A 14958-nucleotide genomic window follows, 5' to 3' on the forward strand; every position below is an offset into this window, starting at 1 on the left:
TTTGAGGTTCAGCAAGAACCAATGAGGTTCATTCTCGTTGTTACGCATCACGTTTGAGGTTCAGCAAGAACCAAAGAAGTTAATTCTCGTGTTACGCATCACGTTTGAGCTTCTGGAAGAACCAATGAGGTTCATTCTCGTGTTACGCATCACGTTTGAGCTTCAGCAAGAACCAATGAGGTTCATTCTCGTGTAACGCATCACGTTTGAGCTTCTGGAAGAACCAGTGAGGTTCATTCTCGTGTTACGCAGCACGTTTGAGCTTCTCGAAGAACCAGTGAGGTTCATTCTCGTGTTACGCAGCACGTTTGAGCTTCAGCAAGAACTAATGAGGTTTGGTCTCGCCCGTCAAGCAGGTTCGGTTGAGCTTCTGTTTATGTTCGTTGATCAATGTTTAAATGTGAATAATGTGAAGCCTAAATTAAATCTGTTCATCATATAAAGCGATCGAGTCTCTTCAAATGCTCAATTCATTTGGATTAGTTTTACAATCTGTTTATGAACTTTTTAAAAGGTCAAAGTGGTAGTTGCGTAGCTGTCAATGGACGGACAGAAAGCTCTCAGATTTCAACAAAAAGAACTTCATTTGTGTCCCGAAGATGAACGAAAGTCTTACGGGTTTGGAACGACATGAGGGTGAGAAATTAATGACCGAATTTTCATTTGGGTGAACTAACCCTTTAAATACATCTTTATATTTCATTTCATCATTACATTTATTGTCTTTAGTCTACTGCCGAATGTACTGACAAACATTTATTATGGTAAACTAAAATATACTTTAATGTTATTTCGATTTAAACTTGTGTGTCTTTTCATTTGACATTATTACAAAGTGCACTTAAGTGTATCGAGAAACAGTCATGAAAGTGGGCTCTCTCCAAGTACACTTTTATTTCATTAAATTGTATTATCTACAAGTACAGTTTTATAAAAAATATACTTAAAGATGTGCAGTACACTACAAGTGCACATTCAATACAATTAAGCACACTTCTTTTCCACAAGGGAAGGTTAAAGGACTTTGGGGACCCGACTCCAAAAAAGACAAAATTGAGCATAAAACCATTATAAATGTAGGTGTATATTAAAGCAATAAGCCCCAAGAAGCCGGTTAGTCCATAAAAATATGTATTTTACTATTTAGACCGTAATACTGATGTAATGAGGTCACTGGTTTTGTAGAATAATTTACAAAGGCTTTGAACGCGGCTCAACCAATCAGAATCAAGGACCGGAACTATCTGTTTTATAATATGGCATTTTCAAGAGGCGTCAACAACATGTTTGCTTTTGTGTTCCATGGTAGAAAGAAAGACATATAAAGAGTGAATAAATGATGGGCGGATGTTCACTTTTTGCTGAGCTTTCCCTTTAAGATGATAATACAATACAAATGACGTTCTACACTCTTGTTAAAGAATTTAGAATTTTGACTCAACTCAAATTAACAGATTTTTAATGTATAAATTTAAGTGAAATCAAGAAACTAATCAGATCAGAATAACCAACCTGATCTCATGAGAAACTCACTATTTTTTGAGGTGGCAATTTTGTATGAATTCGTACATTAGAAAAAAAAATAAGCAAGAAGGCCCACCACTAACCTCACCCGCAAACCAAACGTACGAATAAGATCATACCAATTCGCCAAAACGTAAAATGGTTACAAATTGCCTTGAGAGTGTGTTAACGTCACCGCTGCATTAGTTTGGTGGCTCCTAATTCCTTTATTCCTTTCCCAAACCCAACTGAAATCTCTCCTACTTTAACTTCCTGGAGAGCATCCATATCGGTCATGCGTCTGATTAATACCCGTGTCTGTTCCACGCTGCTAAATGGCCTGTAACAGGGTTCCTGGTTGGAGCAATACGTGAATCAGTCATGATAAAGCCGACAGTCAGAGACCCATGTCTGTGTTCCCCTAGCTCTCTGACCCTGCCTGGGCATGATTGGTCACTCTTGATGGGGTCAAAGGTCAGGGCTGGTGTGATCCTGTGACTGCTCTTCCCTGAGAGGGTCAGTCAGGGCACATACAATCACACACCAACACAGTCTCATGCTCATACTTACGTGTCTCCTATGTTTAAATTGGCAGGCTGTAAACTATCTTTTATCAGTACTAAGTTGGAATTTTTTCCATTTTGTCTGTCTTAAGCTGAAGAATGACACAAACATGTGCTCCTCACGCTTGGTTGTACTCCAATGCATCCATTGTACACAAGCTCTCTTAGTGAACAAAGATAGAGAGATTTTTAGCAGTATGGCTGTCATAGCTTAGGGTTCATGAAGCATGTGTAGCAATGGGAAAGTCTTCCAGGTAGGCTATACTGGTCTCACCTGATAGCGTCTTTGTTGAGATAAAGATCATCTTGTCAATCACCAACCACTTGTTCAATGAAAATGATAAAAAATAATAAAAAAAACACCTGAAAGTCGAGCCTACTGGGAGGTTAGTTTTGGTATTTGCTAAGGTGAGCAACTATTGTTCTTACTGTTTCAAGTTCGGAATTTTAACAAACTCGTAAGTATTGAACTTTTTGGCCTAAACTTGTTCAATCCATTGGGTGGTTTTAGAGGGGTTTTGGAGATTTTTTAACAGGCTGGGAGACCAGCATAAACCAGCTAAGAACATCCTAGTAACCCACTAGCAACCACATAGAATACCAAATGAACATCCTTAACAACCGCACAGAATACCATAGGAACCCCTTAGCAACCACCCAGAAATCCATAGGAACCCCCTAGAAACCACCAGAGCACCATAGGAACTCTCTAGCAACCACCCATGACACCCTAGGAACCCCCTAGCAACCACCCATAGCACCCTAGAACCCCCTTAGCAACCAGCCAAAACACCATTGAAGGTGCCAGTAAGCAATCCCCATGCAACCACTGAAAACACAATAGAAACCCCCTAGCAACCAACCAGAGCACCCTATTAACCCCCTAGCAACCACCCATAACACCCTAGAAACCCACTAGCAACCACCCAGAAATCCCTAGGAACCCCATAGCAACCACCCATTACACTTTAAAAGTGTGCCAGTAAGCAACCACCCAAAACACCACAGGAACCCCCTAGCAACCACCCAATAACACTCTAGAAACACCCTAGGAACAACCACACAACACACCATAGAAACCCCATAGCAAACCCCAAGATCACTGTAGAAAACCCCTAGCAACCACCCATTACACCCTAGATACCCCATAGCAACCACCCCAGAGCACCCTATGGACCCCTTAGCAACCACCCAGAGTACCATAGGAACCCCTTAGCAACCACCCAGAAATCCCCAGGAACCCTCTTGCAACCATGCATAACACCCTAGAAACCCCATTGTAACCACCAATAACACCATAGAAACCACCCAGAGCACCATAGGAACCCCCTAGCAACCACCCATAACTTCCTAGAAACCCTAACCATGCATAACACTCTAGAAGGTGCCAGTTAGCAATCCCTTAGCAACCACACATAACACCATAGAAACCCTCTAGCAACCAGCTCTAACACCCTAGGAGGTGTCAGTAAGAAAATAGCAACCTCCCAGAACACCATAGAAACCCCATAGCATTCTGGTGCTGAGTTTTACATGTGCAAAAGCAGCACTTTCATGCAGCAGAGATGGCCAAGGTGCAAGAGTTCATCAGTCGGTTCTGTCAAGCGTCTGCTTAAAGCAAACTTGAATTTCTCATGTTCAAATAAGCATTTGATTTTCTCTCTGATCTGATTTTCTCTCCATCAGGACAGGTGATGTGAGAATTAATGTGTTCGCAATGTTGACAGTCTGGTCAGGTGTGGTTCCCTGGAAATATATCGAATAACCATCATTGAAAATAATGATGCCTCACCCAATCACTGAATAGAGCTTCATACGAGGTGAGAATGACCGCTTGTTTTCATAGAGGGTGTGTGTGCTAAAAGGAAAGTATATCAACAATGAGGCAACAATCAAATTGTGGTGGTCATGTGACGTGTTTCTTGAATTACTTTTGAAGGTGTGATCAAAGAATAACAAACAAAAGAATGTTATCCAAAATCAGACAGGAAATTTCCATCAATAAAATAACAATAAATCGCTTTCAAAAACCTGAATTTACCATCCTCTGCCAGAACCAGACCCAACACCTCACGCTGCTGACTCTTATCAGTTTGTTTACAGGTTTCTGTCTTCATCTTTCAGACTCAACATGAAGGCTCTGTCACGAAACACAAAAAAACTAGAAATCAGAGGAACCTGATCAAGTTTGTTAGCTGATCCGTGACCACTGATCAAAGTCTTGGGCACTTCAGATGCTTCACAAAAAAAAAAAGTTTTAAGACAGTTACAGTTTTATAAGACAGTTATTGAACTTTTTGGCCTAAACTTGCCTACCATTTTATTGGGTGGTTTTAGAGGGAATTTGGACATTTTTTTGACAGGCTAGGAGACCAGCATAAACCAGCTAAGAACACCATAGGATAGCTAGCAACATAGCTAGCAACAACCTAGAACCATAGGAACAACCATAACAACCACACAGAACACCCTAGGAACCCACTAACAACCAGCCACAACACCATAGGAACTCCTTAGCAACCACCCGGAACACCATAGGAACCCCTTAGCAACCACCCAGAAATCCCTAGAAACCTCTTAGCTATTACCCACAACATTCTACAGTAGAAGGTGCCATATATGTCATATATATACATTAATTTGTTTATTTAATTATTTATTTTGTTTTCTGACGTGACGATTCTCATCGAAACATTCGTGCTTCCCAAAGCTGGCATCACTACAAGATCTGCCATTTTGCCCCGAGATTTTGATCTGTCTCTAATTGTATTGCAAACAGACATTACTCAGAGCTTGAACCCGCAGATGTTACGGATGTGAATAACGGAAACAACAACAAGATGTCTTAATCCCCACTCAGAGCAAGCCACACTCCCCTCAGAAGCACTGTCACTCTCCTGATAATGGCTGGGTATGAACCTGTGCTAGACAGAGAGGGAGGTGAACCGGCTTTATCAGGGTTTCCAACACTTTTAATCCTTTAATGATGGAGCCAAAGTGGCTGAGACGCTGGATCAGTTGGACCCAAAGGTTATAATCCTGTTTACCCCTAAACGGAGACTACAGCATCTTCCTCCCAAAGGCCGTTGCTTAGAGAACCACCACACTGAGGAAAGAGATCAGGGGAAATGATCTGAAAGCTTGTTGTTGACTGGGCAATGCTTTGAATGAATAAATGTGAAAGGTGAGAAGCCAGTTAGTCAGTCAATCCGTTAGTCGTGAATTGGTTGCAAGAACTTGATGCAGCTACTAATGCGTTGAAAGATAGTTTTAGCTCGATACCATGCAATTCTGGTGGAAACCGCACCTACACCCAAAGGAAAATCGCTCAAATGTGTCTCTTTCACGGCACAAGAGATGTGGACTCGGGAGAGTGGATGCTTCTTTTATGTATAAAATACCTTGTCTCAGATGTTTCCCCTAAAATGAAAACATACAGTAAATAAATGGAGCTAAAAAAATAATGGGTTACACTTCATACTAAGTATACAGTAACAAAGCACTTAATCATTTGCAAACTATTAGTTTATAGTCAATTAATGAATGAGAATGAGTTCTTCATTAATTGTCACTGTAAATAAGTGTTAATTAGCTCGTAAAGAGTTAGATATTGCTTTGTTAACAACTTATTAGCCATAAATAGTTCTCACTGTAGATTAGATCATGGAAAATGTCATTAAGTGCTTTAAACCAACCTTTATTGGCCATTAATTACGTTTGTATTAAGAGTTCCTTAAAATGTTTGCTTAAAATGCTTAATAATTTGCATTGTACAAACTGTAATCCAAACTGTAACTGATGTATTTTAACAACGTGATCTTATGAGTATTTGTATGTATTTCTTATCTTCAACATTACGTTCTTCTTCTTCTTATAGGTTAAAGTCCACTGTTGAGACTGAAAATATGTTAGGATAAACAGTGTGCAAACAGTGTACATGAAATTACATTCAATTGTTATTTAAAAATGAATTCATTCATTTTCTTAAATAACTGATAACTTTTACATTGTTACAAAGAATTTCGGTTTCACATAATGCTGTTCTTTTGCACGTTCTATTCATCAGTCCTGAAACATTTATCACTGTTTCCACGAAAATATTAAGCAGCACAACTGTTTTCAATATTGATAATAATCAGAAATGTTTCTGAAGGATCATGTGACACTCAAGACTGGACACATCACAGACTGTTTTTCAGATTCAACTTTGATCACAGGAATAAATTACATTTTACAATATATTCACATAGAAAACAGCTATTTAACTTTTACAATATTACTGTTTTTACTGTATTTTTGAATAAGAATAAATTCAGCCCGGTTGAGCATGAAAGACTTTCCCATGAAAATACTGTCATGTGGATATTGTGATAAAGATGTCATAGTCTATTTAAACAATTTTTATTGAAATTTGTTAAAGTCCCCCTGTAGTCAATAATTTTATCCCTTAAAACTGATCTTTGATCACCAAAATGACATATTTAAACGTTTTTTTCCAGTGAAAAAAATTCGTCATGCCTTAAAATAGCTTGAATGTAACTCTACACTCTTGCTTCATTTAGTATATGCGTTTCTATTAATATGCTAATTAGCCCCGCCTCCATTCACTCACACTAGCTCACAGATTCACTCTGTCAATTTACTGAGGTAAACGCTAATGGTATCGCTCTTTACAACGTCGGACACATAATGATAATTAATATGATTATCCTTTTGCTTGACTATGTTATCAAACCAAAATAATGTGTCGCTAATGTAACACAAACCATGTTCCCGTTCATCTCAGTCTGCCTTCTAACAATCACCAGAAACGTTTTAAACAACTCAGAACGTCAGTGGAGAAAGGTATATAGTTCATCATAAAATCGTAATATACATCATACACCCGCCATATTGCTAAATCTACCCGATTTTTAGGCTGTATCAACAAAAAAAAAATATGCGGTGTTCAAACCGCATTTTTGAGACATTTTTGAGACTTTTTTGTCTTATTTCACAGCAGTTTGAAGGAGAAAATACTGAATTCTGTTCAGAGTACCAAATTCACTAGGCCTCAAATTCAAGCCACAAGGTTGTTTGACCTGTTTAAAGCCCAAAATGGAGCTGTATATATGGTGGAATAAGTTTCAACAGACAGATAGCTCCACCCGTACTTGCGTGAGAGAGCAGTCGAGTTTGATTGGCAGGTATTGGATGAGGCGGCTGAGTCATGATCAAAGGCTTTGTTCGTTCTCCGTCACACCTGGGGGGTCACACGCTCCACCCACCCTGACCTCCACCTGTAGAGGATCAGAAAGAGCGCTTAACAGATCATCTATACCTCAGCGTGAGCTTTACCAGGACACCAAACACTTCAAATGCATATTTCCCATTCGCGTTTGTCTGATTCAGATTACCATGCTATTCTCTAATAATCTTGTAATGCAGGTTAGCATGAAGAAGTTGAAAGGCAATCAATTATGTACTGTACTCAAGTGCCTAATTATTGGGTAAGCACATTTACATAATGCATTTTGACAAGTAGAAAAATTTTATAATTAGGTGTGGCTTGACAGCAAGTTCATCAGAGAGTTAAAAACTAACTGACATGAGTGACACAGGCCTGGACAAGTATTGTGGTCCTGCTATTGTCAAATCAAAGAAAAGTTTAACCAAAAATTGAAATTCTGTGCTTTGTTTTATATTTTTCTTTAATAGTGACTATTGTATTGTCTTAGACTTTAATAGAACAGTGACCATTTCTGTCAAGCTCCAGAAAGGGCAAACAACACTATAAACATACGATATACAGCTCCTAGTCTATAGTTTAATGATATGATATGATAGTTTTGTGTGATTTGTGATTTCATTATTCAGTGAAGATCTTCCCCTCTGGCTTTCAGCTTTCAAACTTCATTATTCCTTCCAAATATTCACATAAATATAAGGTGTCCGTTTAGTTCACAAGCAAGAATCAGTGGCGAAAAACCTGGTGTGCCATTCTTGAATCTAAACGAAGACATTAATGAGATTTCAGAGATGCTGGAAGATTACCAGTGAATAACGACTTAACATTTTTTTAATCTTGAAACTACTAAATAACTAAGTCTAACTAACTAACTCCAGAAGAAATGCAACCGAGAAAATGAGTCATATGGACAATTATTTATTTATTTATTGTCAGCAGTGGAATGTTATTGCATGTAAAACAGCTGTAGGGAGACTCTTCAGAAATTATCCTTTTGTCTTTCACAGAAGAAAGGAAGAAAGTAATTCAGGTTTGGAAATCCATAAGGGTGAGCAAATAATGACCGAAATTTGATTTTTGAGCGAACTATCCCTTTGGCTGTCAGTCAAAACTGTATTGCATTATACATTTTGCAAGGATTGCCTGTTTCTCTGTTGACAACAATAACGAAAGCGCACATTTCATTCTCTCTGCCAATTGAAAAACATATTTGAGAGAATGGAATTGAAACCAATCCCACACGTTTTCATGACACCATGACAAATTCCCCTGTGCTTGCGTGTACAATATGAGAAGTGCACTTTGATGGGTAATTTAGGTGTAACACAGAACATATTTTCGCAAAGTGAGGATATTGATACGAACAGACAGAAATGGATTGACACACAAAATTCCAGAGTTCCTCTGGAGCCAAGCCAAGTGGGTGGCATTAGATGAAGCCGTCTCTGTTTCGGAGAACCCCTGGATCCCGGCCCGCTCTTATCTCGCAAACCAAAACAATGTCTCCACACAGATTACTATTATTAAGTGGTATGACATTGTTGTAGAGATAGAAATATGCGGGTGGATATGCCGTGGCTGGGTGGATCCGCGAGCTTCAACTGAAAGAAAAGGGACTGATCTAGAACAAGTTTGATGTCAAAGTCAAACTTCGCCTGACTGGTTTGAGGAAACTGGTTTCAATCATTTGACCAATGGAAGTGGAGAATTCCTGCTATTTCATGTTTGAAATACTAAAATCATTGCCATCAATCACTGAAAGAAACTGTTGCCAAATAGAAACATTCCTGCAGTAACATAAGTGTGTAGCTAGCTATGCAGCAAGTAGATAACATAAGGAAATTATTATTATTATTATATTACAGAATTTATTAAATGCTCATAAATATATGCTAAATAGCCATACAAATGGAAGTTATTGAAAGTTTTATAACTATACATGAACTATGGAGCTGTGTATATTTACCAGACGATTTATTAGGCACACCTGTTCAAATGTCTGTTAAAGCAAATATCTAATCAGCCAATCACATGGCAGCAACTAGTAACCATGGTGAAGACGATCTGCTGAGCATCAGAATGAGGAAGAAAAGTGATTTAATTATCTTTTGAACGTGGCATGACCAGACGAGCTGGTCTGAGTATTTCAGAAACTGCTGATCTATTGGGATTTTCACGCACAACCATCTCTAGGGTTCACAGAGAATGGTCTGAAAAGAGAAAATATCCAGTGAGTGGCAGTTCTGTGGGTGAAAATGCTGTGTTGATGCAAGAGGTCAAGGAGAACGGCCAGACTGGTTTCAGCTGATAGAAAGGCAACAGAAACTCAAATAACCACTCGTTACAACCGAGGTCTGCAGAAGAGCATTTCTGAACGTTAAATACGTCCAACCTTGAAGCAGAAGAGCTCCAGTAGCAGAAAACACACACACATCCCACTCCTGTCAGCTGAGAACAGAAACTGAGGCTTCACACAGACTCAACGAAACTGGACAAGAGAAGATTGGAAAAACGTTGCCTGATCTGATGAGTCTGGATTTCTGCTGCAACATTCAGATGGTCGTGTCAGAATTTGGCGTAAACAACATGAAAGCATGGGTAATCCTGCCTTGCATCAGCGGTTATACCCTTATAACAATTGAGCATCGCTTAAACGCCACAGTCTACCTGAGTATTGTCCATCCCTTTATGACCACTTCTTCTGATGGCTACTTCCAGCAGGATAACACGCGTCACAAAGCTCAAATCATCTTTAACATGACAGTGAGTTCACTAAACTCAAACGGCCTCCAGATCTCAATCCAATAGAGCAGCTTTGGAATGATTTGGGAGATTCACATCATGGATGTACAGCCAACAAATCTGCAGCAACTGTGTGATGCTATCATGTCAATATGGACCAAAACACCTGAGGAATGTTTCCAGCACCTTGTTGAAGAATTAAGGCAGTTCTGAAGGCCAAAGGGGGTCCAATGAGTGTACATATAGTAAGTGTATACACTCCTGGACAAGAAAATGGGCCTAGCTAAAAATGGCAAAATATTTAGTGGTCTTTTAATCGTCTTAACCATTTTAATCACAAATCACTGGTCAGGAAATTAGCAAGAATTGCACTAATACTGTAGATAAAGTAACTTCCCCAACTTGCAGACAGCTTTCTTACAGGAAGAAGAGTCAGTGTTGTTCCACTCAATGTTAATGGCTTCAAACAGTTCATGAGTAGTTGAAAAATGTCTGCCAGTTCGTTTGAGTTTAATGTGAGACCAAATATTTACTATAGAGTTCAAATCTGGACTCTGACCTGGCCAAACCATGAGCCGACTGGACTTGTTCTCAAGCCACTTCTTGGCTGTCTTTACAGTTTGGGCAGGAACATAGTCTTGTTGAAAAATAACATCTGATCATTCCTTTTTAGATAACAACTTTTCATTTGTAGGAAGCAAGACTTCCTGCAATATTCTCATGTACTCCAAAGCATTAAATGAGCAATAAAAACCAATAAAGGCTCCCCACTCAATAAGACTCTTCTTCATGCTTCACTGTGGATGCATTTATTATATTTCACAGAAGATTTTCGAAGACGTCGCTCTGGAGCATCACCATTCAACTCGTGTTTCATTGTGATTCATCGCTCCACACACAACTTCCCATATTCTGACAAAAACTTTTGGATGTTTTTCTGAGGCAGCAATAGCTTTTTAAAGGTCCTGTTCTCCGTGATCCCATTTTTCAAACTTTAGTTAGTGTGTAATGTTGCTGTTAGAGCATAAATAATAACTGTAAAATTATAAAGCTCAAAGTTCAATGCCAAGCGAGATATTTTATTTAACAGAAGTCCCCTTTCAAAGCATACAGCGAACGGCCGGTTTGGACTACATCCCTCTACTTCCTGCTTTAATGATGTCACTAGAACAGTTTATTGACTAACCTCTGCCCACAGGAATACACAAAAAAAGGGGGCGTAGTCTTGTTGCGGTCCCACGGAGAAGAGGAAGAGTTGCGTTTGTAGAGTGTGTTTGTCGCCATGTCGTCGAGACGCTGTTATTTTCATCCCGGAGTCAAATCACCTTTGTTTGGCCTTCCCAGGGATGCTGTACTTAGAGATCAATGCGCATGCATCTCCACGTTATGGTAAGAGGCGTGACCTTTCCAGGCAACGTGCGCTAAGCTGCTGTCGAATCACAACACAGGAACCGCTGGCACAATCAGAACTCGTTATGTATTTCTGAAAGAGGGACTTCATAGAACAAGGAAGTCATCAGCCCGTTTTTAGGACAGTGAAAACAGCGGTATACAGATAAGTAAATTGTGTGAAAAATACTGTGTTTTTTTACACGAGAAACATGAACACATGTTATATTGCACACTGTAAACACAATCAAAGCTTCAAAAACACAGGAAAAACGGGACCTTTAAGTAGTGCATTCTCTTAAATTTGGCTAATTTCCTGACCAATAATAGGTGGTTAAGACAATTAAAAGCTAAGTGTTTAGCCTTTTGTTTTGCCCAGGAGTGTAGCCGGAAGGCAAAATGGTGTCCAATGAGTGTATAGTTTAGTTTTATATATATATAATGTATAATATATAGAGTTTAAGTTTACACTGTTTAAGTTTACATTCAAATGACATCACATTCAAAACGATTTAGCAAAAACTATTACGTTTTTGATGTTCTGGAGCGCAAACATACCTCATTTTAACACCCCTGTATAACAAACACTTCCTACTGCTATTCTTGAAATGCCACACACTTACTGAGACAAGTCTTTGTAGAAATAGCTAAAGAGGTCTGGTTATGCCCGAGAGCTCTTTAAAGACAGGTGACGGATGACATACATGGCAGTTACTTCCTGAAGAATAATTACATATTCACAGAATGCTGGGAATTTTGTGTGTAAACTTACATTTTTCAGGTTGGGAGATCCTGTGGTCTTTGCAAACCTGTTCTCATGACTCACTGATTAGACCATCACTTTACAGGGTAAATCATGTCATCTTTCCTGGAGAAGCCTGTATCACTCAGACAACAGACCACCTCCGGTCGAGGCGGTTCAAGCCATTGCTCTGCCGAAGTCAACTTAAGTTGAATAGGAAAAGGATAGGGGTGCTTGAGATTGCTATCTCTTGTAGCAACGTTAAACTTCTATGTTGAGCAGGCCCGCATGTTTTACAAAAAGATTCCTTCTCTTGATTTATCAGCTGGAATGGCTTGTGAACAGCAAGTGTACAGGCTGAAGTATAATTGCAGTGCTTGTTAAACAATGGAGCGCTTTTAGGAATTAGTTCTTATAGATAAGTGTGATGATTTCGAGATTTGAAAGAATGATGTATGCGAGAAAACTTTCACTGAAGTCCAAAGAAAGAAAAACTTTAGAACCACATAATACACTGAAATTACTTTGAGAACACATTAATTATTGAAGGCCATATGAGCTTGCAACACGCTCTCGAGGCAATTTACTCTTTTGCAAATTAGTGGCTAAACCGTATAGGCCAATAAATTATAGGTTGCACTATTATATATAGGGCCTATATATATATATATTTTTGTTTTACTTAAGATTCATATTCTTGAAGTAACATTCTCTTGAGAAAAACAAAAAACAAAACAGTTCCTTATAAAAGTATGCTAGGTCTGTTTAGCCAGATAAGAGAAATATGAATTTCAAGAGGTCACATGTTATCATAATACCTTAGTGGGGATAAATGCAAGATAAAGGTAAGTATATTTGTCTCAGTCCATGAAGAAAGCACTTCTTAAATTAATTTTAAAAATGGGAATAAAGGTGTAGATGGAGTGAGGATGAATGAACAATTATCACTGGAGTTTGAAAAAAAATATTTTATTACACAGAATACAAAGCTGTACAATATTTAAAAAAACACACCATAATAATATAGAATATTATTCACAAAATTCTGAGAACATTCCCAAAGTCCAGGTTAATATCCCCGTCATCATCACAGTGCTGGTCTCCATGCTCTCAGTCCCTGCAAGTCATACACGTAAGGCCGGTATGGAAAGGATTTATTATAGACTGTCGCTAAAAGTGACGCTCTGAAAAAGTCCTCTTCTGTAGCAGCCATAGCGGTCGCGTCTGATTTCTGAAAGTATTCCTTGCCGTGCTCGGTCGTTAACTGCCTCCGTTTGGTTTTATATCTCCTGTTCTGGAACCAGATTTTCACCTGAGTCTCCGTGAGGTGCAGCGCGCTCGCGAGGTGTGCGCGCTCGGGCGCGCTCAGGTATCGCTGACGACTGAACTTCTTCTCGAGCTCCAACACCTGCAGGTGCGTGAACGCGGCCCGCGAGCGCTTCTTCTTCACGCCACCCGGCGTCACCTCTGTCGAATACGATGTTTTATTATCCTCAGAGTTCAGACATAGGTCTACCGAATCTGTGAACGCAAGTACAAGATGTGAGGTTAAACTCATATGTTCTCACTGGAAAACTGAATCTGTGAACGCAAGTACAAGATGTGAGGTTAAACTCATATGTTCTCACTGGAAAACTGGTCTTCATTACATAGGCTATCTAAACATGACAGAAACCTGTGTGGCGAATGGCGAGGTCAAACGTGCAATGTATGGGTAACATGTTCGGTTTACCTAAACTACCTAGCTACCTAATTAATTTAGGTGGATATGCAAATTCTATAACTGCCTAACTAACGCTATGCTGGGTTGTTTCAGCCCATGTTTGGGTCAAATATGGACAAATTCAACCATTGGGTTTACATTTTTAACCGTTGGTTTTGTCCATATTTGAGCCAAACATGGATTGAAACAATATCATTTATAGAGTGAACTAACTAACTAAAAATGTACACAGAAACAGAACACTGCTGCAACTGCAAGGCTGTCTTTAAAGTAGGCTACAATACCTGTTCGTCTGTCTGTTTTGTCGTCATCTTTTTTATCCTCTTTTAAGGATAAAATGTCCTCAATGAAAAACGACGTCAACTGCTTGTTTGAATCCGCCATCTATGTCGCCAAATTCCTGAATGAAGTCAAGGATAAAGCGTCTTCCTCCTGGTAAGTGTTTGCACTTTCACTCTCCAGCTCAACTGCTTGACTTTAAATAGCGCGTGAGTGCTGTTGTCTTTTCTACTATTGGAGGAGCGCCCTGTGCTGACGTCATCGCCTCAAGCTCCTTGATGGCTAAAACAGACACGTCTGCGCGGACCATCATTCTGTCAAACACCAGACACAAGTCTTAATACATTCTTCACACAGTGGCAGAGATATTTTATTTATGTTCTTTTTCAGCAGTCCTCCCCACTCATAATTTTAAGTATATTTATATGAAACTAAGAAATGAGTAGGAACGAAAGAAAATGAAACAATTGAAGAGTTGAGTAATTGTTTATATATATATATATATATATATATATATATAAACACATTTTTTATATATATTTTTTTGTTATATATTTCATTCTTTGAAATTTAACAATTTTATGTATATTTTTATAATATAACATCTCATTCTGAATATTATATATATATATATATATATATATATATATATATACACACACACACACACACACACAATTTATATATACACAAATACAAACAATTTTGTATATTTTTGTAATATATTTCATTCTATTAATATATATATATATATATATATATATATATATATATATATATATATATATAT

At 38.6% G+C, this 14958-nt stretch overlaps 1 protein-coding gene across 1 annotated transcript; it reads right to left on the minus strand.

The window, feature by feature from the left end:
• Positions 1-13123: 13123 nt before the first annotated feature.
• nkx3-1 (NK3 homeobox 1) lies at positions 13124-14342 on the minus strand. Its single transcript, XM_084388378.1, has 2 exons — positions 14174-14342; positions 13124-13687 (listed from the first exon to the last, which is right to left on the minus strand). The coding sequence occupies exons 1-2, from the start codon at positions 14271-14273 to the stop codon at positions 13254-13256; spliced, it is 534 nt and encodes a 177-aa protein (XP_084244504.1). The 5' UTR covers positions 14274-14342; the 3' UTR covers positions 13124-13253.
• Positions 14343-14958: the final 616 nt, after the last annotated feature.

This window comes from Rutilus rutilus (assembly GCF_951802725.1).
Source record: "Rutilus rutilus genome assembly, chromosome: 19".
In the NCBI taxonomy this organism is placed as follows: Eukaryota; Metazoa; Chordata; class Actinopteri; order Cypriniformes; family Leuciscidae; genus Rutilus; species Rutilus rutilus.

What these genes read in the sequence shown, in the direction of transcription:
- nkx3-1 (XM_084388378.1), bottom strand. Translation starts at nt 14,273, where the DNA reads ATGGCGGATTCAAACAAGCAGTTGACGTCGTTTTTCATTGAGGACATT. An exon ending in CAAAACAGACAGACGAACAG is followed by an intron (nt 13,688 to 14,173) that starts GTATTGTAGCCT and finishes TTGCGTTCACAG; the next exon opens with ATTCGGTAGACCTATGTCTG.